We start from the raw sequence: 26,773 nt of genomic DNA, 5'->3' as shown, positions 1-26,773 counted from the left end.
AAAAATTGAGCAGTTCTCAGATGTGAACTGCAGACTAAAATATACAAACATGATTGAAGAAAAAATGAAAGAGTTTGAGAACAGGAATCAAACCGTGGAGATTCAGTGGCAAGCCTTGAAGAAAGCCCCGATTGATTCTGCAAGGATAGAAAAATTAGAACTCCATGGTGAACACAGGAAGTTAAAGAGGCAGTGAAGGAAAAGAAGAAAGCATATCAAAAGTTCCTGGCAAATAAGTCAGCTTGTGCTCTTAGAGAATACAGAGACAAATGCAAGAATGCAAAACACTGTGTAAAACTAGCTAAACAAAAGTCATGGGAGGACTTTGGCAAGAATATAGAAAATAAATATCAAGACGGTGGCAAAATATTCTGGAGGTTGTTGAAGAAGCTTAGGAATGGAGGAAAGAGTGCTGTAAAGGAGTTAGAGATGATAAAGTGACCTGAAAACTGGAGAAAAAGATATCCTTGAAGTATGGAGTAATTACTTTGAAAATATGCTAAATGAAACAAGCAGTGATGACAGCACAGTGATAAAAAACACTGACCAGGCATGCAGTCAGGAATATATATCCATACTTGAAGTAGAAAAAGCCATCAAAGGCTTGAAATGTGGAAAGGCAGCAGGAGTAGATGATATTTGACCAGAAATGCTGAAGTATGGTGGTATAAAAGTCTTACAGTGGCTGCACTGCATAGTTCAGAAAGCCTGGACAGAGGGACAAATTCCCAATGACGAGTAAAGCTCTCATAGTACACATATACAAAAAGGGAAATAAAACTGAATGCGAGAATTACAGAGGTATATCCCTACTTCTTGGCAAGATCTATGCAAGTATATTTCAGAAACGGTTGAGAAGAATTGTGGAAGAAAAGCTTGGTGAAGAACAAACTGAATTCAGGCCAAATAGAGGCTGTCAGGATCAGATCTTCACTTTACGACAAATAGTCGAGAAAGCATGGGAATATAACAAAGATCTGTATTTAAGTTTTGTCGTTTGGAAAAGGCATATGACAAGCTGTCAAGAGAGAAGCTATTCAATACGCTACAGTTATATGGTGTCAATGGGGCATTATATCAAGCAATAATTAGTCTTTATTTGATTTATAAGTCGGCAATTAGAATTGAAGGAAGTACAGGAAGATAGTTTAATGTTAAATCTGGTGTGAAACAAAGATGTACATTATCCCCTCTGTTATTCATTATCTATATGGATCACATTATGAAGGAAAGTGGTATTAAACATGATATCAAAATTGGAGATGTTAATGTAAGCTCTTTGATTTATGCAGGTCTGCGCGGTTGGCCTAGTGGCTATGTGCTTCGCAACCATATGCCTGGGGAAGGAGGGTCCTAGGTTCGATTCCCGTCGGTGACGTGAGGAGCTGAAAGATCTTCCTCAGCCATAGCCAAGTTAGCTAGTCTTGGGCGTGGACAGCAGGGTTTTTTCCCCAGTTTATTCTGGGGTTTTTCATCCCGCAAAGCAGGCAAACTGGCCTTGAGAACTCAACACAACAGGCCATAGGATAAACCAGGGCATAAGGCTGACCACCTTATCCTGTAAACGGAGTGAGGTCCGATGATCAGTGGACCCTCGACACCGCAAGGTAAAAGAGGGTATAAGGATGATGATGATGATTTATGCAGATGATGTTATACTTCTAAATAAATCAGCTACAAATCTGCAAGATTCTCTAACTAAAATGAATAACTGTTGTAATAGATGTGGTATGAAGGTCAGCAATAAAAAGACAATGAAAATAGGCAGAATCATTGAAAAAGTCAACTGTGTTTTGAATGGAGAACCTGCGGAACAAGTAAAACATTTCAGCTACTTAAGCACAATTTTTACTGAAGATGGTAAATTAAATATAGAAATAGACAACAGAATCAGCAAAGCTGGTATGGTGTGAAGTCAGTTGAATAAATTCATATGGAATAAGAGAGAAATTAGTTAGAACTAATTTAGAACATAAATTAGCTGTATACAAGACTGTGTTCAAACCAGTTTTAACTTATGGATCTGAGAGCTGGGTCAGAAGGAAAACACTTGTCCAAAGACTAGAGACTGCAGACATGAGAGTCCTGAGAAAGATTAGAGGCGTGAACAGATGGCATCAATGGCAATATCATATTAAAAACGAGGATATTAGGAAACAACTTGACATTGTCAGCATCCAGGAATGCGTTAGCAGAGCTAATCTCAGGTGGTATGGTTACTTAAACAGAATGGGCGAAGAAAGTTTAGCAAAACGACCCAGAGGAAGACCAAGATATAGGTGGATTGATATGGTACAAAGTGCCTTAGACGATAGAAATATAAGATCTGATAATGTTGGAGTCTTGACTAGTAACAGAACGATTTGGAGGAAAATTGTAGATAGGAAGTTAGTAATTATGTAAATTTTTTTCATGTAGTACTATCATATCCTTACACCCCTTGAGGGTACATGGCAGGAATTTAATGATGATGACAAGGACAACTTTTCCCTTTTCATTGTGTCAGTTGCTTTTTCTAAATCCTCAAAAAATTCCTCCACTTCTACCTTAGTAGAACCTTCTGTGGGACCATAGGCACAAATAAGTCTCATTGTCTAGTTCCCCATTCTCATATTTGCCCACACTACTCTACTTGAGACTGCCTGCCATTCAAGAAAATTAGCCTCTTATTTTTTGTTGAATACTATGGCCACTCCTTTTCCTTGATTGTCATTGCCTGAATATAACATTTTGTATTTATTGCTCAGAAAGATCTCACCAGTTTGTCTTTTTTGTTTCAGTCACCCCTATTATGTCGATCTGGTACTTATCTAATTCCTCAGCTAGCTCCATTTCTATGCCATTCAGGCTTCTTATGTTGATAGTACCTATGTTTAACTCTAGTGATGTTGAGTTGGGATGCGTTTTCAGATTTGTTCCAGTAGCTGACTTTTCGCTGTTTGCCCTGATTCCCTGGCAAAAACAACGGGGGCCTTGTTTAACCGGGCGACGCCGCCACAGGCATGAAATTTTGTCATGTTGTACCATCATTTTTTATTTTGGTTTAACCAATAAGAATACAATTTGGTCGGCTAAATCCCAAATTGCCAGCCCATCCTCGTTCGTTCACTATCCAAGTAGATACCCAACAGGGTGCACCACGAGAAGGTGAGGATTGGACATTAGGTCAGAAGCCCTAGTCGGTTCTCTGCATTCCTTTAAAGATTATGTGGAGGTCTCCTCTCAGTTATACAGCTTTGACCCTTAAGGCAAAAAAGATTTGTAGATGTTTAAACAGAATGATATGGGAAAAATAAAAATCTAAATATTACAACTAAGACAAGTATAATAAAATCAATTTTAGCTTATGCATCTGAAACAAGAGTTAAAACAGTTGAGATCAAACATTTACACACTACTACAGAAATGAAAGCTCTTAAAAAATTGTAAGAAAAACAAAATTTCATAAAAATCAGCGAAGAAATATATAAAATATGCATCTTGCATGTAAATGAAAGGATAGCAAACAGGAAAAGGAATAGCAAAAGCATCTGAATAATAGAAAAAGGAAAGAATAATCAAATAGAAAAATGGAAACCAAACCCTGGAAGTTACAAAAGGAGGCTGTGAGCAAGAGGGTGAGGAGTGGTTTCTGTGCATAGAGAGTGGTTGAATCGTGGAATGCATTGCCTGAGAGAGTGGTTAGAGCAGGAATAGTCAATGGGTTCAAGGAGTGGTATGATAAACTTTGTGTTTCCTAAAAACGACCTCCCACGATAAGTCTTTTGACTCCATGGAGGCCTGGATAATAATAATAAAATACTAGATCATGAAAATGATGGAAAGATGAGTTGCAATAAACATTGTTGTCTGAAACCTCAGGTGGAAGATAATAATGTTTTACCGAACATGCTGAGAGCTGAATGTGAAATTAGATGGCAATTGTTCTAATTCTTTATTTGCAGCCTTTAATTTCTTTGTTAGTGTCACTTGGGTTCACTATGCAGAATGTTATTATTAATGAGTGAGAAGTGTTACTAAATGATAGGTACTTGTGTGCAGTTAAAGAAATTACTTTCTTTAACTGCACACAAGAAAAGCAATCAAAATACACATCACATGTATACTTTGATTGTAGACACACACTCATTGTGAGAGATCAATACAAATATGGTAACCATTCCTTAAATTTATCCACCATTTGCACTTTCACCACACTCTGAGGCAATGCATTCCATGCTCCTACCACTCAGTTAACCAAGTTTCACTGATACCAAACAATCTCTGGAGAGGCACTCAATGCTCAAAACTCATTCCATGTATTCCTAATGTGCCTAGCATTTGATAGAAAATGCCAGTGCATTGCCAGTATTTTTTTATAGCCATTATATATAAAGTTTGATTCTCACAGATGCTTTATAGTTTACTAGTTGTGTAAATCTTTTAGATGGTGCTTCTACATTTAAGCATGTGAATTCCTGGTTGCTATCAACTAACTTAAGAGATTAACCTAACTTGACTTTAATGCATGCTCACAAATATATTAAGCTTTACAATGTTATTAAATCTAAAACATTCCAAAAACAGAATGCTAAAATTCATTGGTTATGTTTTTAATCTTATATTAAGAAGATTTATTTTGGAAAATTTACAGTTTTTTTTGTCAGCTTCCCATCCCCCCCCCCACTTCCAACACACAAAAAGCTGGACCTTTAACATTAAGGCATGCTTTTGTCATTCTCCTTTACTTTCATGAAGTCTTGTGTTCTACAAGCATATATCTTATGTTTCATTATCATTCTCATTCTGGATGTCATTAAAAAAAAGTTTTCCAGATATATTTACAACAGCAGCTGAGGAAGATGCTCATCTTGCAACAATCCTTGTTTCTGACCATGCAGCAGCTGGTTAGAAATAGATATCTAGAGTCTCAATATATTCAGTTATTAATCACTTGTGTCCCTTTTCACAATAAGGAAAGCTCAACAATGAACAGAGTTGCGTTAGAGAGAGAGAGAGAGCAAGCAAGAAAACAGAAAGCAATAGCAATGTTGCAGGCAGATAGTAATAGATAAATGCTTCCAACAGAATCTCATTCTTTTGGAATGAGATTCTGTTGTTTCACAAGTTTCAAGAAACATCATGTAATACACAATTTGTAAATCTGTGGAGTGAATTTGAAAGAAAGTTGGAATAGTTTAAAGATGGATTGCATTTGAATGAGTTTGGTGTTTGACATTTAGAAAGGCTATTGTTTTCTGAGAAGGTACAAAGTCAAGAAGTTAACATAGTAAATGATCAGAGTCTACTTGTGAAGCAGGATAGCAATTAAATGGATAGAAGGAAGATGGATATGAGGTTGAAGATGTGGTTGCAGCAGCACAAGGTGATGTAATCTATAAGCTGGAATAAAAAGTATTAGTAGGGAGATTATGTTGAAAAATAAGAATTTTGAAATTATAAATTCGTTTTTTCATTGTTAGGCCAAGAACTTTTCAGACCACCCTCGTACAGAAGGAATGCAAGTATTAAGAGAATTGGAAGTGAAAGAATCAGGAGGTATATCAGGTGTTGATTTGGTTAGATGTTAATAAGGTTGTGGGAATGGATGACATATCACCACATATTCTTAAGGAATGTGCAACACAGTTGGCTATCCCCTTGGCCTAGTTATTTAATGAGTTGCAAGTGGGTAGGATTTCTAAGGAGTGTAAAGAAGGCAAAATAGTACCACTCCAAGCATAGTTCTAGAACAGAAGTTTCTAATTATAGACCAGTCTGTATAACTGCAGTTGTGTTCAAGCTGTTAGAGAGATTGGTTAGGAATAGAATGCAGGAGTGGGTTAATGGACATAGCATTCTTTATGATGGTCAGTGGGTTTGTAAAAACGGCAGGTCCTATTTTAGCAATTTACTTGCATTGTATGATAGGGTACCTGGTGTGTTAGATAAGGGAGCATCATATACAGTGACATTCTTAGACTTTTCAAAAGCATTTGATAGATTACCACATAAGTTGATGTACAAGCTGCAGAGGATGGGAATAGATAGCATATTAGTTAGATGGAATGAAGATTGGCTCTGAATGATACCAGCAAGTTGTGTATGATGGAGCAGTGTTTCAAAAAAGGAAGGTAACCAGTGGGGTGCCCAAGGGTTCAGTTCTTGGGCCTCTGCTATTTAACTTGTTTGTAAATAATATATCATGTGGACTGACTGGGGATCTTCAGTTATTTGCTGTTCATGCAAAGTTGATGCAAGAAGAATTATAAGTAGCACTGCTGATGTTAATTCCCTTCAGGAAGATTTGAAGACTTTTGACTTGGATAAAAGGAGTAGGGTTGTAATTTTAATATTACATTTAATAACATTTTGGAGTGCAGAAATATAAGGCTGTGTACTATATTGACAATGACATACTGCAGGAAGAAGTGGATGAGATTAAGATTTGGGAGTGATAGTTGATAGACTGAAGTTTAAAGGGCATATTGCTAGTGTTGCAAAGGCTGCACATTATAGTGTTGTTATGATAAGAAGTACTCTAACATGTAGGAATAAGAAAGTGGTTGTGCACTGGTCAGACCACACTCAGATTATTGTGCTCAGATCTGGTCACCTGGTTTTTAATGTGATGTGAAGACATTGGAGAGTGTCCAGAGGGGAATGACAGACAGTATCAGGACTTTGGACTGCTTGCTATGGAGAGAGGTTGAAAAAATGTGGATTGCAGAGTATAGTGGATAGGAGGAAAAGAGGTGATATGATAGACATTTAAGTCGGTGAGAGGATTTTATCAGATTAATCCAGATGAGATTACAAAAAGAGTAGAAGGCATGAGGGGAAAAACCAGAGGGCATCCCTGGAAGTTATGCAAGAGTGTGGTGAAGATGGGTGCGAGGAGTAGATTTTTTTACGTGTTGAATTATCAGTGAATGTAACACATTACTAGAATGTGTTATTAATGCAAGGAGTGTTAAGGATTTTAAGATTTGGCATGATAAATATGTTGTCAGTTGAATGAACCTCCCACAATGAGTCTGCCAACTCCATGGAGGTGCAGTAATAATAATAATAATAATAATGTGAACTAGCAATAGAAAACAAAACATCACTCAACTCTTCACAGCACGGAGCATAAATGATAACGATTCTTGGAAATTCTAACACCACTGCACAGAGGAAACAGTTGCCACAGAACATTTACAAATATACTTGCATCTTGGGATATGTTTAGATATATTTATGACTTTTGCTGTGACAAGCATATGCATGACCATATATCTGTTCTTGTGTGTAGGATGTTGTTTGGCAACAGAATGAGTCACTCTTGAAGATCTCTTAATATAAATGACTAACAGCAGCGCAGATTTTTTTTTTTATGTCTGTAGCTTTGATTATGGCCAGTTTTGTTACTTGATTAGTTGTGGCTATCAATAATAAAAGTAATGGGAATGAAATATTGATAACGTGGACAAAAACTTCCAGAAGCAACTTACTTCCTGAAGTCAACCCAGCCTAGATAAGTTTGAAGAAGCTTGTTATCTAGGTTGAGTTGATGAACTTCGAGTCAAATATTGCAAAAAATGAGCGACATATCTAGCTCATTAAAGTAGGATGCATTTCTGGTTTACATTACTGTAGCACCAGGAATATTGTTATTAATAGTTTTTGAACCAAACTATATCTGCTTTTGATTCTAAATGACATGAAAAATATAAAATAAGCTCTTACCTGTAAGAATTCTATTAATTCCATGCTGTTGACTCTGACTGGGTGTAAGGAAATCAGACAAACCAACAGTTGTTAAACCAGCTATGATGATAACCATGCCTGTCCATTCAAACCATTTTAATTGACGCTTTAGAAATGCTACAGATAGCAGCCCAGTAAATATTATTACAGCACCTGTAATTAAACCAATGAAACTTAACTTTCAAATAAAATAAATATTGTAATCATTAATAATTTAAAAGTAATTCAAAGATTTACTTGCCTCTTAGCATCTGAAAACTTGAAGCATAGGTAAGACCCAATCCAACATACATAGTAGATGTTGCAATCATATCACAAAGCGCAGGAAGAAGGAAAATAAATATACTGAAGTTTGTGTTACCCTTTATAGTTGTGGGAGCTTCCATCCCACATCTGATCTTAGGTTTGTAATAATGGAGTATTATATAAAATGCAGCTAGACATGACAGTTCTCCAAGGAACATACCTGATGCCTAAAATAAGATTAAAAGTGCTTGTTATCTATTCTAGATATTGATACACAGAAATGTGAAGTTATTTTTAGGAATTAATCTGTCAGTCTTAATTTCATAAATTTATTTTTAAACATTATGGAAACAACTAACCATGTTATAGTAAAATATAAACCAAAATAATCACCCAACATTTTGACCACAATATCAAGGTCATCTGGAACCAGAGGCGGCTCGTGCATAGGATTGCGGAACTGCAGCACCCCCAATTTTTCTCGATATATAAATATATTTATTAATTTATTTATATTTGCTTGTAATATTTAATTTTATCATCAACAATCCTATACAATTCTCTTATTTCATATAAAAGATAATAAAAATCCATCTTGTAGCACTTATGAGGGCAAAGGACGCTAGCAGCACTGTGTTTACCACAGTGTCATATTGCTACGTGCCATAATGAGATGTGAGCTATTAGCTTAATGCAGCACTGTCCGTCATGCAGGTCCACTGTTTATATGCAATTTGCACCAGTAGTAGAATGTTCATAGTGCTTATCGTGTTTACTCCGTCTCTTTAAATATTTGGAAATTACAATTAAAGACATAACATTTGTTATAGTTTTTATTTTAGAACATTATTGGGGTTAGTGAAAATTATGATCTCGGAATTTTTTAGTAATTTTGAATTACTAAATTGTATAATTTTATCAATAATAAACAATATTTTTTCATGTTTAATTTTTTTTTTTTTTAATTTTTACCATAATTTTGATATTTTATCAAAACACGTATACACTGTACTTACAGTGCGTATATATATTTCAAAAGTTGCAGCACCCTACGATTTCAAGCCATGAGCCGTCACTGTCTGGAACACACACACACACAACAATCTATATAGTATTATTACATGACACCTCCAAGGAGTAAGGACTCATCATGGGAGATCACACAGCTCCAGTACACAACTCACCATCTCCTATACTTTGTTCTCTAACTACATAAAATAGCATCAATACCAGTGGCGTCCGGTGAAAATTTTAAGTGGAGATGCTGCATATACAAAAAAAAAACTTTTTTTTTCCCTAATTAGTAATGAATTTATTAATAAATAAATTTACATATTAAAAATTGCTTTATTAAAAATATTTCATCCTCACCACGAACAAACACCAATAATACAAGTTTTGTATCGATAGCAATGACAAGTGCAAATGAACATCGGCGTTAGATCGCAGTGCATTTGTTTCGTGTAACGATAATCGAAAAAATATATAATTCTTTTCATATTTTCAACAGTGATACTCATCATAATTCAGCCTTGTATCTATAATAAATAAATAATTATGTTATTTTAACAAAATAAAATAAGATTTACAAAAAATAGTTCACCACGCACACACACCAATAAACGTTTCATATCTCACAGAAATAAGGCGTGTAAGCATACTAAAAATACACTACCGTTTGAGCAGTGTGGGAATGACGTAACGTGCAATGATAAGCACAAACAAATATCAGCATTAGATCGCAGTGCATTTGTTTCGTAATCTAAAGCATTAATCGAAAAATTCCAATTATTAACTATTCAATCAATGTCAAAACATAAGCTGTAACCTTTAACATGTTGTACTGCATTTATATAATGTTGTAAGCATTATTATTTATAAACACGAACAGAATTTAATTTTACATTTTTTCCTTGGGGGTGCTGCAGTGTCGCAGCGCTTATACGGGCTGCCACTGATCAATAAACAACCTACACAACCCATCTCTACTACTAACAGCATTTTTGTCTGTAAATTGCATGTGTTCTCATGGCCAATTTGCCTGTATGCTAATGCCACACCATTTTGGTCAACCATTAATGCTACTGGCCTGACCTCTGATGAAAAAGCTTTACTATATCGAAGCTAGAGCCCTATTATCTGTTTGGTTACAAATCATTAACAGCTGTATGAAGCTAGAGAGCATCATGCTCTCATGTAATTACTGAGATAAATTAGAACAAAAAACAGATGGTAGCCAATAAAGGCTGAAATTACTGCTTTAGAGTCCTAAGCGATAATGGTAGAATTATGGCTTAGGATTCTAAGCCATAACGTCATTTCAACAATAATGCCATTCAATAACTATTATGCTTAGAGTTCTAAGCATAATGGCATAAATCTAAAAAAATAAATTTAAACAATAATGGTAGCATAAAAATCCCAAGAATTTGGATGGCACACGTTCAGTCCACATAACTTCAAGCTCTACAGCATACTCTTATGTTAGGTTGTAATAATGGAGTATTATATAAAATGCAGCTAGACATGAAAGTTCTCCCAGGAACATACCTGATGCCTAAAATAAGATTAAAAGTGCATAAAAGGCATATGTATTTATAAAAATTAATGTAACTACAGTTGACTCACTACTAGATCAAATGTTATAATAAATTTCCTCATTATAAAAAAATTACTGAAAAGTGTCAACCAAATTGTTATTGGAGTTTTTTTTTTTTGTTGTTGTTTATATTGTGTTTTGCTGCTGGTTTATTCTTACTGATAGAGGTCAGAGTTGGAAGCAATCAGAGGTAGCAGAAGGAAAATATAAGTTTGTTATTTTTACCAGAGTTTTCTACTTTAAATAACACTATGTAAAGTAATTTGCAATTGGTGAAATTCTACTTAAAAACATAAAATTTTTAGTATAGTTGTAGTAGTTCCTAGTACTTTGTGCACTATTTGAATAATGGTGGAAGCCACAGCTCAGTCTACTAATGGCTTGTCACCAAGTCTCCTCCATTTAAGGACTACATTGCATAGCATACTACGAGGATTTTGTGGTATGCGGTGCCTGTGCATGTATGCATCCTGGCAGTTGCATGTGTGGCAGGTGAAAGATCAGGGAGTGCATATATGTGGAAATTGGAAGAACTTTGAGTTGGAGATTAGTATAACAGACCTCGGCAACATTGCACCAGAGGCAGGAGAATACCGACCTAGAGAGATGAGTAGCATGATAGAAGGTGAGGGAAATGGTCAGAATGTAAATGAAAAAATAAAAGTGGGAAACATTGAAGTTTTTCATAGATGGTCTTAGGATGCAAGAGTGGGTAGCTTTGAGAGAGAGAGAGAGAGAGAGAGAGAGATATGAAGTGGAATGTCTGGAGAATGAATTGAAAAACAAAGAGATTAAGCAAATGGAAGTGATGAATGCAAAGCAAATCAGAGTAGGAGTGAGAATTATGGGAATGATAAAAGATGAGAGAATAAAAATAACAGAAGAGAGGGAATGAAAAAATGTAAGGGAGTGCTGGAACCAGGGGTGAAGAGATGCCAGGACAGCAGGGGAACAAAGAAAGAGTGTTAGAGGAGAGAGAGTAAGGAATGGAGGTAAGGAAGGAAGGAACAGAGTGGTAAGAGATGTGATGTATGGAGACTATCTGTGGTGTGCAAGACAGAATGCCTGGAAGAATGGTAGAAAGTGTGGCTATGACAATTAAGCAGGGTGAAAGGATGGATGACATGATTGTGATGGTGGGCACAAATGACTTGAGAGGCAGTGTGAATCATGTGGCAAGAGATCTAAGGTTCGTGCTTGTGGTTCTACAGAAGAGAGAGAGAGAGCATGCATGCACACACACACACTTGCTTGGAGGGAATTTAAGGACAAAGGAACTGTATGCAAAACACTGTGAGCATTTGAATGAGAAAGGATGTAGGCATCTGGAGAGATTGCTGTTCTCTGAAAGAGTCAGTGTGTCAATGCAGGGAAACTAGAATTATCAGGGTTGATGGTGGCAAGGAGGGGGGGCTTCTTGTGGAAATAGGTGCTTGGGAGAAGAATGAATACATCAGATAATGCTGAATCCAGTGGAGTCTGGTGATAGGTGTAGAAACAGTGAGATTTTTTATTCTTTATACTAATTCCAGAAGTATGGCATGTTTTGACAAGTTAGGAAGGGAAATGCAGTGATGGAGTTCTGCTTATGATAAGTGATGACTTATGTCCTCTCAGAGGAGAGGATTTGGAGGGCAGTGGCACAATGGTTTTGAAAGCATATGATGTGAGGTAGAGATGGGCAAGACAGGATATATAGTTGGGTGTTCTTCAAGCCACGGAGCATAGAGGGTGAGTAGCAAAAAAATGTTTAGGCGATTGAGCTTGGAAAATGCAAGAAGAATGATTGTTATGAGAGATTTTAACTACAACAGTATAAATTGGGAAGAAGAAACTGCATGTAGTAATAAGGGAAAAGAATTTCTAGAATTCTTGAGGAGAAATGTCTTAGGCAACATGTAGTAGAAGGAACGTGAGGTTCAAGAGTTTTTGATTTGGACATAGCATCAGAAGAGCTGTTTATAACTGAGATGGCATCTCTGTTCCCAGTTGGAGAGCGAGAGAAAGTAACCACGTGATTTTGATATGGAAGATGAATAAACATGCAGAAGTATCAAAGAGAAAGGGAATGTATGTGGAATTATAAGGCAGGTGATTATAATAGTCTTCGATATCAACTTGGGGCAGTTCCATGGAGAAAGGAATTGAAGGGCAAGACATCAATAGTTCTTGGGAAATTGAAGGAATATTTATTAGCAGCAATTGCAAGTCATATACTACGAATGAAGAAGAGGCCACAATTTGGTGTAAAGTGATGACCAACAATATCAAACAAAATGCAGGTTAAAAAGAGGTTATGAAAAAGATAAGGAGAAGGGTGGAGAGCAGATGCATGAAGAATATAAGACTCAGGCCAGGAGAGTGACTAATATGGTAAGGAAGGCAAAACTGGAATATGAGAAGGAGATTGGCCCTGAGATCCAAAGAAAATCCTAAAGGAATTTTTTTTAGCTATGTGGCCAGTAGGAGAAGAAATGATTATGGAAGAATGACATTGAAAAGCCATATCAGCGATATCGTATCTTTGCTCGGCACTTTTTTCATTTAATCAAGCTCTCAGATTTATATGTTAAAATATATAATTTCGGATAAACCAAACTAATGATATCTGGGTTTTTGGATAAAAATGGGAATAGAGTGACTGGTGCAAAGGACATACCATAGTTCAATGAACATTTTATTGGGGTATTTCATCCTGGAGAAGTAGATTTTGATACTAGAGGGACAGGGCAGGTTCGAGGTGAAGTGCAAGAGGAGAGTGCATTTCAAATACTGAGTACTCTGGATGTCAATAAAGCAGTGGGACCAGATGGGATTCCATCACAGGTTTTGAGAGAATGGGCTAAAGAACAGACAGCTCCGTTGACCTGGCTTTTCAATGAAAGCCTGCCCAAGGGAAAAGGTACTCAAGAAGTGGAAGGAGAGCAAGATAGTGCTATTGTATAAGGTTGGCAACAGATTGGAAGTGTCAAATTATAGACCAGTTTGTGTTTCATCAGTAGTTAAGATATTAGATAAATTAGTGAGGGACCATATATAGCATTGGGAAGATGAGGATAATGTCATCTGTGAGAGTCAACATGGATTTGTTAAGGGGCACTCTGGCTGTAGTAATATGATTGCCTTTTATGACTAGAGCGGTTGATGAGGGAAAGGCATATTCTGCCTTTTTTTTTTATTTTACAAAAAGGCATTTGACAGGGTACCACATGATAAGCTGATATTTAAAGTATTATTATTACATGATGCCTCCAAGGAGTCCAAAGACACTCAAATCCACCAACTACAACTACTATCATCATCTACACCAGTGCCTTCAACCGTCAACCACCACCACTAGTAGTATTTTCACAGACAATCACAAACATACATGCCCCACGGTGGGATTCAAACCCACAGCCTTTTGGCTGGAGAGGGGATACACTAACCACTCGGCCAACCAGGTTGACAACACATGGATTTAGATGTCAGGTTAGTGAACTGATTCAGGATTGGCTATCTGATAGGTATCAGAGTTGTGCATGAGGGAGCAGTATCAAGGAAGCAGAAGGTTACAAGTGGAGGTTCCACAGATCTCAGTAATGGGACCTGAACTGGTTAACCTTTACATCAATGGATTGCAAGGGTATATTCGGTTGTTTGCAGATGATGTGAAGTGGAGAAGGGTTATTAGTAATTATGCAGATATGGTAGCCATGCAAGAACATTTGAATAAACTGGACAGGTGATTAAATGAATGGGGATATCAATTTAATTCAGCTAAATGTAAAGTCTTGAAGTTTTGGATACATTAATGGGACGCTTGTTGAAAGGCTTATACGCTGGTTAAACATGATAACTAATAATTAAGGAATTGACAGTGTACACTAGAAATATAAATTAAAAACTTTAATAAATACTTTCCGATATTTCGGCAACGTCATGTTACCATCTTCTTGGGAACTTAAAATAAAGAACAGGTGCACACAAGTGCTAAATAATAGCAAACGAAAAATGAAGCGAGGAAGCTACCATTTTCCTAAAGTCCTGATGGTGCCCCCTCCCATGGCAGGCTATATTGGTAATTATTGGCCTTTGGGCTGAAGTTCTTCTGATATATGTTTCCCAAATTTGGGGCAGTCTTATGCACCCAAATTTGTTGAGGTTTGGCATGTTCCTAAGGGCTGAGGCTGATTCCATGAATAGTCTTTCATATTTGAACTTGCTGCGGTGTATTACTGTGGCTTTCTTCCATCTTATTCTGTGGCAGGTATCCAGAGCATGGTCTGCAAGCACAGAGCTGCTGTACTGGTGAAATCTGATGTAGTCCTTGTGTTCTGAGATTCTGATATTTGCTGTCCTGCCTGTTTGGCCAAAGTAGGACAATTTACAGCTGCACGGGACCTGGTATACGCCAGGTAGGGCTAAGGGAAGTGGTTGGTCTTTAGTGGAGCGGATAAGGGATGCCAATTTTCTATGTGATCTGTAACAGGTGGTTAAGTCATGTTTTTTTAGGATTTTGTTGATTTTTTCCGAGGTGCCTCGGATGTAGGGGGTGGTGATGGATTTAGAGTAATCTTTTTTGTGAAGGGGGGAGGTGGGTTGTGGATAACTGGTTTAAGTATTTTTTGGATTTTATGGGGGGGGGAGATAGCCATTGGCTGAGAAAGTGTTAAGGATGTGATTTAGTTCAGTGGTTAGGGCTTGATCATTTGAACAGATAAGTTTTGCCCTGTTGAATAATGTCTTAATAACTCTATATTGTTGTGAGGTGGGGGGGATTGTTGGTGAATGTATCTGCCTGTATGGGTGGGTTTTCTATAAACTGAGAAAACCAAGGTTCCATCAGGTTGGCAGGTGACTAGTGTGTCTAGGAAGGGGAGGCTATTGTTTTTCTCTTTTTCTAGGGTGAACTTGATTCTCGGGTGTTGGTTGTTTAAGTGTGTTAAGAAGGAGAGGAGTGTATCCAGGCCATGTGGCCAAATAGCGAACACATCATCAACGTAGCGAAGCCATATGGTAGGTTTTTGTAGGAGTTTAAGGCTTTCTCTTCAAAAGTCTCCATAAAGAAGTTGGCCAAGGGTGGGGAAAGTGGTGAACCAATGGCTGTCCCCCTCAATCTGTTTGTAAAATTTTTCCTGCCAAACGAAGTAGCCCGAGTTCATTGTGAACTGAAATAGGGCTGAGATATCGGGAGGAAATTTAGCTGGGATTAGCTCTAAGGTTTCTTTGAGGAGGATTTGTGAATAAGGAGGAGATGTCAAAACTGACCATTATGTTGGAGTATAAGGTTTTCTGTACTGGCTTTGAAGTGGGCCGAGTTTTTTTTTTTTTTTTTTTTTTTTTTTTTTTTTTTTTTTATGTGTGATGGTGTATTGCCAGTATAGCGTGAGAGCGCTTTGGCTAAATACTTAGTTAGTTTGTAAGTGGAGGAATTAATGCCATCCACTATGGGACATAATGGCACATTTTCTTTGTGTATTTTTGGGAGCCCATATATACGGGAGGGTCTAGAGTTATATGGTTTTAGTTTGTTAGTAATCTCCACAGGCCAAGAAGTAACCTTCTTAAGGAGCCTATGGAGTTTTCTAAATTTTGAGTTGGTGGGATTGTATTCCTCCACTTTACTATTAGCTCAATCTAATAGTAAAGCCTTAAGCTTACCTGTGTAGTAATTATGATGGAGTACCACAGTGGCATTCCCCTTATCTGCTTTGGTGATAACTATTTCTTTGTTTTTCTTCAATTCTTGTAGTGACTTGTATTCACTAATGGATATGTTGGTTTTTGGCGGTTTTGCTTTTGTGAAAACACAGGCCACATCCAATCTAATATCGTTGGCAATGTGGTTTGGAAGGTGGCGAATCCTGCATTCAATCTGGATCATGAATTCCTCGGCCGGTAATTTCCTATGAGCAATGGCAAAGTTGTGACCACGTAACAGAGCATCGAGTGCTTCAGGCTTCAAAGTAACTGACGAAAGGTTAACTACAGTGTTGGTTTGTAGTTTTTGTTTGGATGTACCATCACCATTCCCTACATCTGAAGCACCTCGAAAAAAATCAACAAAATCCTAAAAAAACATGACTTAATCACCTGTTACAGACCACATAGAAAATTGGCATCCCTTATCTGCTCCACTAAAGACCAACCACTTCCCCTAGATCTACCTGGCGTATACCAGGTCCCATGCAGCTGTAAATTGTTCTACTTTGGCCAAACAGGCAGGACAGCAAATATCAGAATCTCAGAACACAAGGACTACATCCAATTTCACTAGTACAGCCGCTCTGGACTTACAGACCATGCTCTGGATACCCGCCACAGAATAAGGTGGAAGAAAGCCACAGTAATACACCGCAGCAAGTTCAAATATGAAAGACTATTCATGGAATCAGCCTCAGCCCTTAGGAACATGCCAAACCTCAACAAATTTGGGTGCATAAGACTGCCCCAAATTTGGGAAACATATATCAGAAGAACTTTAGCCCAAAGGCAATAATTACCAATATAGCCCACCAGGGGACACCATCAGGACTTTAGGAAAACGGTAGCTTCCTCGCTTCGTTTCTCATTTGCTGTTATGTAGCACTTGCATGCACCTGTTCTTTATTTTAAGTTCCCAAGAAGATGGCAACGTGACGTTGCTGAAATACCGGAAAGTATTTATTAAAGTTGTTTTTAATTTATATTTCTAGTGTACGCCGTCAATGCCTTAATTATTAGTTATCATTAATGGGAGGCTGCATACTCTGTTGGAGGAACTGTACTGGAGAAAGTGGGGGAAGACAAGGGATCTGGAAGTGATGATTGATAGAAACCTGAAATTCAGAGAACATATTACAAAGGTGGTAAAGGTAACCCATAGGATTGCTGCAATACTGAGAAGGATGCTCACCTGCATATATAAGAGTTGTCATTCCATTGTATAAAGCACTGATCAGACTACACATGGACTATTTATGCTTAAATTTGGTCCTCCGATTTGAAAGGGATAAATTTATTATAGAAAGGGTGCAGATGCAGATAAAGATGATATCAGAACTATATAATGTTAGTTATGAGGATAGCTAACATTGTACAATGTTAGTTATGAGGATAGTTGAGGGAATGTGGACTGAAGAGTTTGGAAGGAGAGGAGATATGACAGACTTAAACTGTTGAGAGATAGAGTGCTGATACTGGAGAGTTCTTTTATTTGGTGGAACAGGGGGAAGGAGCGAGGACAAGGGCCATCCTTGAAAGTTATAAAAGGAAATTGTGAGCAAAAAGGTAAGGAGTGGTTTCTTTGCAAGAAGGATGGTTGAACCATGGAATACATTGCCTGATGGTAGTAAGAGCACAAACTGTCAGTGGATTCAAGGTGTGGTATGATAGACTGTGTTTGCTAGGGTGGGCCTCCCACAATGAGTCTTGTAACTCCTTGGAGGCCTGAATCATAATATTATTATTGATTGATGAAAATTGTAAAAGAATAATCACTGCAGAGGATGTAGTTGAGATGTTAAATAAGGAGTTCATGTACAATGTTAGTTATGAGGAATGTAACATTGTGCAGAGTGCAAGTGCAGCAGAACGGGAGGAGGAGAGTGACAGTGAACAAGGAATATATGAGAAACTGAGTAAACTATGTTTATAAGGTTGTGAGACCTAATGATATATTACCGTTTTGAGGGAGTGTAGCAGGGAGATGACATCTGCCTTGGCATAATTGTTTAAATATGAATATTACACAAGACCAAGTTCCAAAGGAGTGAAAGGAAGGCAAGATTTGTTGCTTAAATTTAGCAAGTGGTACAGACTCAATCTTCAAATTATAGGCCAGTTTGTGCTTAGAGTAATGGTTAAAATGATGGAAAGGTGAGAGAGGACCAAGATCCAGAAAGAGATTGACAATGGCAATGCCCTCTTTGATGGGCAGCATGGGTTTGCTAAAAGGAATATCATGTTTTGGCAACCTGCTTACCTATAAAAACGAGGTGAGGAATCCACTGGACAAGGGAGATGCTAGTCTAGAGGTATATTTAGATTTTTCAAAGACAACTACAGGACAAATTTGGTAATTAAATTGAAACAGATGGGATTTGATAAATGGATTGGAATTTTTTTTCTTTTTCCTATTTATTTATTTTTTTCCTATTAACAGAAACTGTCTAATTGCTCGAGCATCCACAAAGTTGTGGATGAGGAAGCAATATCCCAACAGGGAAAAGTCAATGGTGATGTACTTCAAGGGATGTTTTAGGGCCATTGTTGTTTAAACTGTATGTTAATAATACTATGGAAGGTTCAAATGGGGATACTTGTGGCTTTACAAGAGGACTTGAATAGACTCAGTGAATGGACATGGGAGTGGAGTTGCCAATTCACTGTTGCAAACTAAGGTTTTAAAATTTGGAAAATAAAGGTGAGATGCAGGGTATACAATTTTTGGGGACATACTGGAAGTGGTGGAGGAAATAAGAGATCTGGTGGTGGTGATGAGGATAAGGACATAAAATTTAGAGAACATACTGCTCAAATTGGGAGGCACAACTGATGCTGGCAATGATGTGGAAGACATTTCTTTATAGAAGTAAGAAAATTATGGTTCCATTGTATAAGGCCTTGATTAAACTACATGTGGACTATACAGTATTCCACATGTAGCCCAACCTGGTTTTCAAAAGGATGGAGAGATACTGGAAAGAGTTTAGAGATCAACTAAGATAGTTTCTGGTCTCCAGAACGTTGAGTATGAAGAAAGATTGAGGAAATGTAATCTTTATGAAGAAGCAGTAGGAGTATAAGTTGTTAAAAGGTTTTTATCAGGTTAACATAGAAGAGGTTTTTCATAGAATGGTGAAAGAACAATAGGTCATCTCTGGAAGCTGTATAAGGAGGTGCGAGCAAGGGAGTGCTTTGCATGAAAAATGGTGAACTATTGGAATGCATTCCCTGAAGGTGCAGTGCTTGCAGAAAATGCAAGTGATTTAAGGCACAGTGATAAACTGTATGGTACCAGAGGGACCTCCAGTGATGAGCGACTCCATAGGAGGTCTGATGATATGAATTATCTGCTTAATGAAATTACTCTTCCATGTAACTCCCATACCATATATTCCTTTTAATCCAAAATATATTTATACCTTGTGAGATGTTTGCCTTGCGAAGAGCGGTAGGAGTCTGGTTAGAAAGTGATAGTGGAGTTAATATGTGTAGAAAGTGTAAAGAGAATGAGGACTTCAAGCGTGTTTCGTGTATCGAGACTGATATCGTTAACGGTAGTCAGAATGTAGAAAATGGCGGTGTACTAGAGAATTGCGTGGTAGTGCCAGATATGTGTGAGAGCGTCGCTGAAAGTGTAAATGAAGGTAGAAACACCGAAGGAATGGATGATGATTTGATCGATAATGAAAATGGTGAGATAAATGCGAGTAGCGAAATTGCCCGTTTAAATGGCGCGATACACAGAGCCAAATGACAACTGGAGCGTATGCAAAAATGTGTGTTGAACGTACCGACAAATAACCGGCGGAAGTCTGTGACGGCAAATAATGGAATGTACGTAAACGTCAATAAAATGAAGGAGCGAGTGCTGTATGGGGATTCGCTATTAAGAGGCGTAATAATTGAGAGTTTAACGAAGTCGTACCAGCCGGGTGCGAACATAAAGGACGTCAGCGAATCTATTCGACTGCAAAAACAGAGGGTGAAAGAGATGATAATAGTGGCAGGAATGAATGATTTGAAAGAGGACAAAATGGAAATGATAGAGGATGTGAGGGAGTTGTTTAAGGTAGCAAAAGAGAAGAGTGAGAGAGTTAGGATGGTGAGTATCTTACCGCGGTATGACAGCGAAGTGTTTAGAAGGAGGGCCATAATTGCCAATGACTTTATGCGTGGGTTATGCATGGAGAGTGGTGTGGAATTTGTGGATGTGTGGAATGAGTTCGATGGGCGAAAGGACTTATATAAGATGGATGGGTTACATTTGAATGGAGTTGGTGTACGGAGACTTGAAAGAGTGTTGATGAATGATGTGGAAGTGGATGTACAGACTCAGGGAAACTAGATTTATTAAGAGGGGGGGGAGTAGATATGCAGACTTTAGGGGGGGGCAGTTAAGTGTATGAATGAGTATATTATGCCCGGGCGAGTACGACGGACAACAAATCAGAATGGGATAATTAGTATAAGGAATCAAATTAGGGATGGGACAAATGGGCTTCTGCGATTCATGTACACTAATGCCAGGAGTATTAGGAACAAGAAGGAAGAGTTTTTGGCCATGGTTGGCACTTCCAGACCACAGGTTGTCGGTATTAGTGAAACATGGCTGACAGAAGATGATAAAGCTAGTGGGATTGAATGCGATGGGTATAGCGTGTTCAGGAGTGACAGGGTGAATAAAAAGGGGGGAGGAGTGTTATTGATGATAGCTGATGAGCTTCAGCCAAGGAGTATAGAAGTTGAACTGCAGGATGGGGAAAAAAGCACATTTGAGGCTGTTTGGTGTGAGATACAATCTAGCAGAACAAAATATACAATTGGGTGCTGCTATAGACCGGGTGATGGAGTGGATGGTGGGAATAGTATGCATAATAGAAGAAATGAATGGAAGGAGGGTAATTATTATGGGTGATTTCAATTATGGTAACATTGACTGGAAAGAGGAGAGGGCACATGGGAGGAAGGAATTGGATTTTATGCAGTTATTAAGAGACAACTATCTACGGCAACATGTATTGGAAAATACCAGGGGGCAGAGAGTGCTGGACCTAGTAATTGCAACTGAGAATGTAGCTGTAACGAACATGACCATGATGCCACCAATTGGTGAGAGTGACCATAAGGTCATGACTTGGGAGGTGGCTAAAGGAGTCGAATTTACAATTAAGACAGGGTATATGTGGAATTACCGGGCTGGTAAGTATGACAAGCTTAGGTGTGTGCTTGGCTCAATGCCATGGCATGTAAAACTGCAAGGTCTGGATGTTGATGGTGCATGGGAGGTGGTTAAGAACTGTTTGCAGGAGGCAATGGTTGACTGTATACCAAGAGTCCGAATAATAAATCAGGTAGGGGTTAAATGGATGAATAACACTATTAAGCTTGAGCTGCAAAAAAAGAAACAATTGTGGAGGGAATTTAAGGAGAAGGGTGACCATCAGGTGCATGAACAGTATAAAGCTCAGGCCAGGATGGTAACAAGGGTGGTAAGAAAAGCAAAAGCAGATTACGAAAGGAAATTGGCCATGCAGGCTAAAGAGAATCCCAAACAGTTTTTTCAATATGTTGCAAGTAAAAGGAAAAATGCTCATGGTAGAATGATCTTAAAAAATGCTGAGGGTAGGGAGGTAACTGAATCAGTCGATGTTGTGGAATTACTGAGCGAGCACTTTGCAAGAGTATATCATCCAGGTGGTGGCTTTGCGGAAATGGAGGAACCAACAGCTTATACTGGAATTGTGATGAATGAGGTAGAGGTAACTAGTCTATTACAGAACCTCAATGTCAATACATCTGTGGGATTGGATGGTATACCAGCTCGTGTCGTACGTGAAGCGGCCAAAGAATTGTCAGTGCCCTTGACCATTATGTTTAATTTGAGCCTCAGGACTGGGTCAGTCCCAAGGGGGTGGAAAGAGGGGAAAATAGTTCCACTGCACAAAGGTGGTTCCAAGGCTGCTGTTGAAAATTACCGGCCAATCAGCATAACAGGAATCATTATCAAGGTCTTAGAGAAAATAGTCAAGAGGAAAATACAAGATTGGATAGAAGAAAATGGGATACTGTATCGGGGACAGCATGGTTTTGTGAAGGGTAGGTCATGCCTCAGTAACTTGCTCACGTATTATAACACAGTGACGGCTGAACTGGATAAGGGTAATGGGTTTACAGTGATTCTGCTGGACCTTGCTAAGGCCTTTGACAGGATACCACATGGAATTCTAATCAGTAAATTGCAGCATATGGGAATGGACATAGGGTTGGTGAGATGGATAGGAGGGTGGTTGACGGAGAGATATCAGAGAGTGGTTTACTCAGGAGTAGAGTCCACAAGACGGCCTGTGACTAGTGGTGTACCACAAGGATCTGTTCTTGGACCACTGCTGTTTAATTTGTTCATAAATGATATAGGAAAGGATCTGAGAGGAACAGTTCATTTGTTTGCGGATGATGCGAAGTTGGGTAGGGCAATAGTGAATGCAGATGACGTCAAAATTTTGCAGGATGATTTGGATAGATTGGAGGTCTGGGCTAGGGAGAATGGATGTCAATTTAATGTGGCAAAATGTAAGGTTATGCATTTTGGGGTGAAAAGATGGGAGGCAGTTTACTGCATTGGTGGAACCATGCTCCAGGAAATTGATGAGGCACGAGATTTAGAAGTGTTGGTGGATAAGGAATTGAAATTTAGGGGACACATTGCAAAAGTGGCCAAATCAGCTCATCAAATCACTTGGTTGCTGAAGAATACGTTGACAAGCAGAGACAAGCAGGTTATTGTTCCTTTGTATCGAGCCTTGATAAGACCTCATCTCGACTACTGTGCTCAGATTTGGTCACCTAGGTTTCTTCTTGATGGGGAGGAGGTGGAGAGGATCCAGAGGCGAGTGACCAAGATGATAGCAGGTCTGTGGAATGAACTGTATGAGAACAGGTTGAGGATTTGTGGGTTGCAAAAATTGGTTGATAGGCGGAGGAGGGGAGATATGATTGAGACATTCAAATTACTGAAGGGTTTCTATAAAATTAATTCAGAAGATATTTTTGAGAACAGGGCTGGTTGTGGGAGGACTAGGGGACATCCATGGAAACTGGGCAAAAGTGTGGTTAGTAAAGGTGTTAGAGCTGGGTTCTTTACTTTTAGAGTAGTGAATGAGTGGAATGCGCTCCCTGAGTCTGTGGTGGATGCTGTGACAGTGAATGAGTTTAAGGCGAGGTATGATAGATACTGTATGAATGTCGAATAGTTGTGATGAAAATGATTTGGGGCCTCCCTCGATGAGTCTAATGACTCCCTGGAGTTGCCCGTAATAATAATAATAATAATACCTGTTTCCCCATTTCCCATGCCTGACTTCTTACCCTTGTGATATCTGGCTTAAAAAAAAAAAACCTCAGGTTTGGCATTGGCATCTTCTCTTCCATCTTTTTCATGAATTCACTGTGCTCTTAATTACATTAAGAGCAATCTGGTCTGTTGCATACTTTTCCTTTTCTATAGACAGAACAGATTATTCATATAAATTGGCTTCTATAGTTCTGCCAACTTAAAAAAATAAATTTATTTATTGTCCTTAGTGATTTAATTTAATAACTTGAAATTTAATCCTCTTATTCTTTCTTACTTGTAAAAATGGGTGGTCAAAGAGACGCTCCTTTCCATCTCTACCTACTGATTTGGTTTGATCTGCCCACCTAGAAAATAATTTATTAAATGCTCAATTAACAGATATCTTTATTTATACATATAGATCTGCAGTGTTATCTTTTAGGTGTCATTTCTACTTTATATACAGAACATTTCAAAATTATATAGACATGTTTTAAAATTTTTAATTTCATGAAAAATGAATTTTAACGATTTTTGCATTTTAAAGCTAACATAGTTTTATACAACAAATAGTGGAGATGTGGACAGTTTGAACATCTCTTTTCAATGGTCCTACAAACTATCAAGCACAAGTCAGGTAAAAAAAAAAAAAATGCTTCTCCACAGTTATGCCCTCCACGTTTTTTTTTTTTTTCATGGCATGCAATTGTAAATGTGATTTTTGACGTATCCTCATGGAAATCAAAAGCTTCGAAGTCCAGAGGCTTTGCAGGATATTCAAAGCATTCCCTCTTCAACTTACCCATTGTATAGGAAATACAGGATGGAAAACACTGTTTTCCATCCTTTCTATTGGTATCTATGTAAAAAAGTTTTAAGATTAAAAAAATAATAATAAGTAAAATTATTTTGTTCAGGAAAAACTTAAGTGTGTATACACAATTTTGAAATACCCAACACGTGCATAGAGCATCGTTTTCTTATCCTCTTATAAATTTACCATCTTTGTTCTCCAACCAATAAGCTGAAAATTTGAATTGACATGATTATTTTGTGAACATCTTTGGGTGGGTGGGTGGGGGGGATTTCAATATCGGGTACCAGACCACTATCCCTAATTATTGGAGGTCTGAAGTGGCTTGAAAAAGTTAATGTTTGGTCTTGAGAGCATGGTTTCTAGATTATTTAATCCTTTGCTACCCACAGTACTATTAATACACTAAGCTAACAGACTTTCACAGGTGAAATTCACATAAGTATCCTCTCTTATGCAGTCATAATCAAGATCTCTTAACTATGTAAAGCAATGATTTTACATTTCCTCTTCACCTAGATCAAGTTGCCCACATGTATACAAAATGATAATGAATGTGCAGCTTAGAGTTTGCAACATACAATGGGTATGAAAATGATCCAGAAATTGCAAATATTTTCAAGACTAGGTCTCTGCAATCAAATAGGATATGTGTTCTTCCAATTGACCATGTACTTTTGTAAAACTTACATAATGTGTATACCGAAATGTTTACCATTATATTACATGAACACAGTTTCAATGGAGGGTTTTTAAAAATGTTTACTTCCAAAACGACAACAATTCAGTGTTTACAATGCTGTTTTTCATTATTTTATCTGTTTACTAACTTCTTAATTCCTTAACTAGGTTCCTAACAAACATGCTTAGTTTTAAGAAATTCTTAATGCTAGTATTTATGCTCAATAGCCCAAGCTGATGTCTTTGATTAATATTTTTATTAAAATTTTTGTTCCGTCAGCAAGGCTCAATAAATCTATCAGAGCATACTGATATGGGCATGTGTGCTCATATACACAGTTTGCTAATTAACCTTTTTCAGGTTTTTCAACAATTTTCCTAATCATATTGCTTAAATTTATGGTTTCCATCATTGGCTTTTATATTGCATGATGATTTCGCATTCATTTTTGAATATGACTACACATCCAGTCCCACTTTTCTGTGCTGCATTCCCGCTTTTTCTTTCAAGTGTTTCAACCAAAACGAGGCTAGTCATTAGGGAAAATTCTTAAATAATCCATTACAATTATATACTAAAGGAAGACAAATTACTGAGAACAATTGTTTTGCACTACAGATAGTTCAATTTGTATTATATTGTTTCCAGGGAATCAGAATAATTGAGGGAGGACACTAGAAGGTATAATTCCTTGGTATCTATCATACTTCTTACAAACATTAACCAGAAAATAACATCTGCTGGCAGTTTTATTCCACTCACTCACATGCCATGAGAAAAAAACCTCGTCTTCTCACACTTTCCAGCTCCAAGTTGTACTCCTCTTTATGTGCACATCTGCCATGAGGTGCAAAATGTTTTTCCTATATCTATTGTAAGATCCCCTTACTAGTTTGTACATTTCTATCATATATCTTCTCTTGCTCCTATTTCTCAAATTGTGTAGACTACACTCTTGCAGTTTGTCTTAATTTGCACAATTTCACAAGCCCAGATATGATTTATTATCATCAACAGATCTCCATAGAGTCAACAGACATCGCAAGAGATCCCACTCTCACATGCACAGCTCATCAAGCCGTGACTTAAATGCTCTCTCTCTCTCTCTTCTGCACTCTCCACTATCAGGCAATACATTCCAATCACCCACCACTCTATGCAAAAAAAATCTACTCCTCACCTCCTTGCTCACATCTGCCTTACACACTTTCTTTAGGTTTTCTATGAAAAATCTCATCCATGTTAATCTGGTAATTACCTCTTACCAACTTTGATCATGTCTTCCCCTCTTCCTTCTGTCCACTACTCTAATTTGCATTCTCTCAGTTGGTCCTCATATTCCACATTCCAGAGCCTAGAAACAGACTTAGACAATCATCTCTGAACCTTCTCAAAAAAACTCATCCTTTTGAAAAAAGACAACCTACATAGTAATCCATATTCAGCCTAATCAAAGCCTTGTTCAATGGAATCATAACATCCTTACTTTTACATGCTAGTGTTCTCTATATCATTCCCATAATATGCTGTGTTGTCCTCACAATTTTAGCAAAATTGTCCATGAAATTTAAAGTCCCTATCCACCCATCACTTCTAGATCTTTTACTTCCCCCACCTTCTCTAAAATATCCCCACCAAACCTATACTCTGCATCCCATCTTTGCTTCATTAAACTGACAT

General features: G+C 37.8%; 1 protein-coding gene across 1 annotated transcript in view; it reads right to left on the bottom strand.

The window, feature by feature from the left end:
- The window catches only part of LOC150094095 (solute carrier family 35 member F6-like), a 78,422-nt gene that overhangs the window by 25,131 nt on the left and 26,518 nt on the right, over positions 1-26,773 (bottom strand). Inside the window, exons 2-4 of the mRNA XM_090411997.1 lie at positions 23,893-23,962; positions 7,973-8,204; positions 7,711-7,884 (exon numbers count right to left, since the gene is read on the bottom strand). Coding sequence (XP_090268123.1) covers positions 7,711-7,884; positions 7,973-8,204; positions 23,893-23,962 — 476 coding nt within the window. The remainder of the gene's footprint in view (positions 1-7,710; positions 7,885-7,972; positions 8,205-23,892; positions 23,963-26,773) is intronic.

Source organism: Typopeltis vanoorti, chromosome 22 (assembly GCF_054136105.1).
Source record: "Typopeltis vanoorti isolate ZY-2024b chromosome 22, IOZ_Tvanoo_1.0, whole genome shotgun sequence".
NCBI classification, from domain to species: Eukaryota; Metazoa; Arthropoda; class Arachnida; order Uropygi; family Thelyphonidae; genus Typopeltis; species Typopeltis vanoorti.
This window is presented reverse-complemented; position numbering and strand designations above follow the sequence as displayed.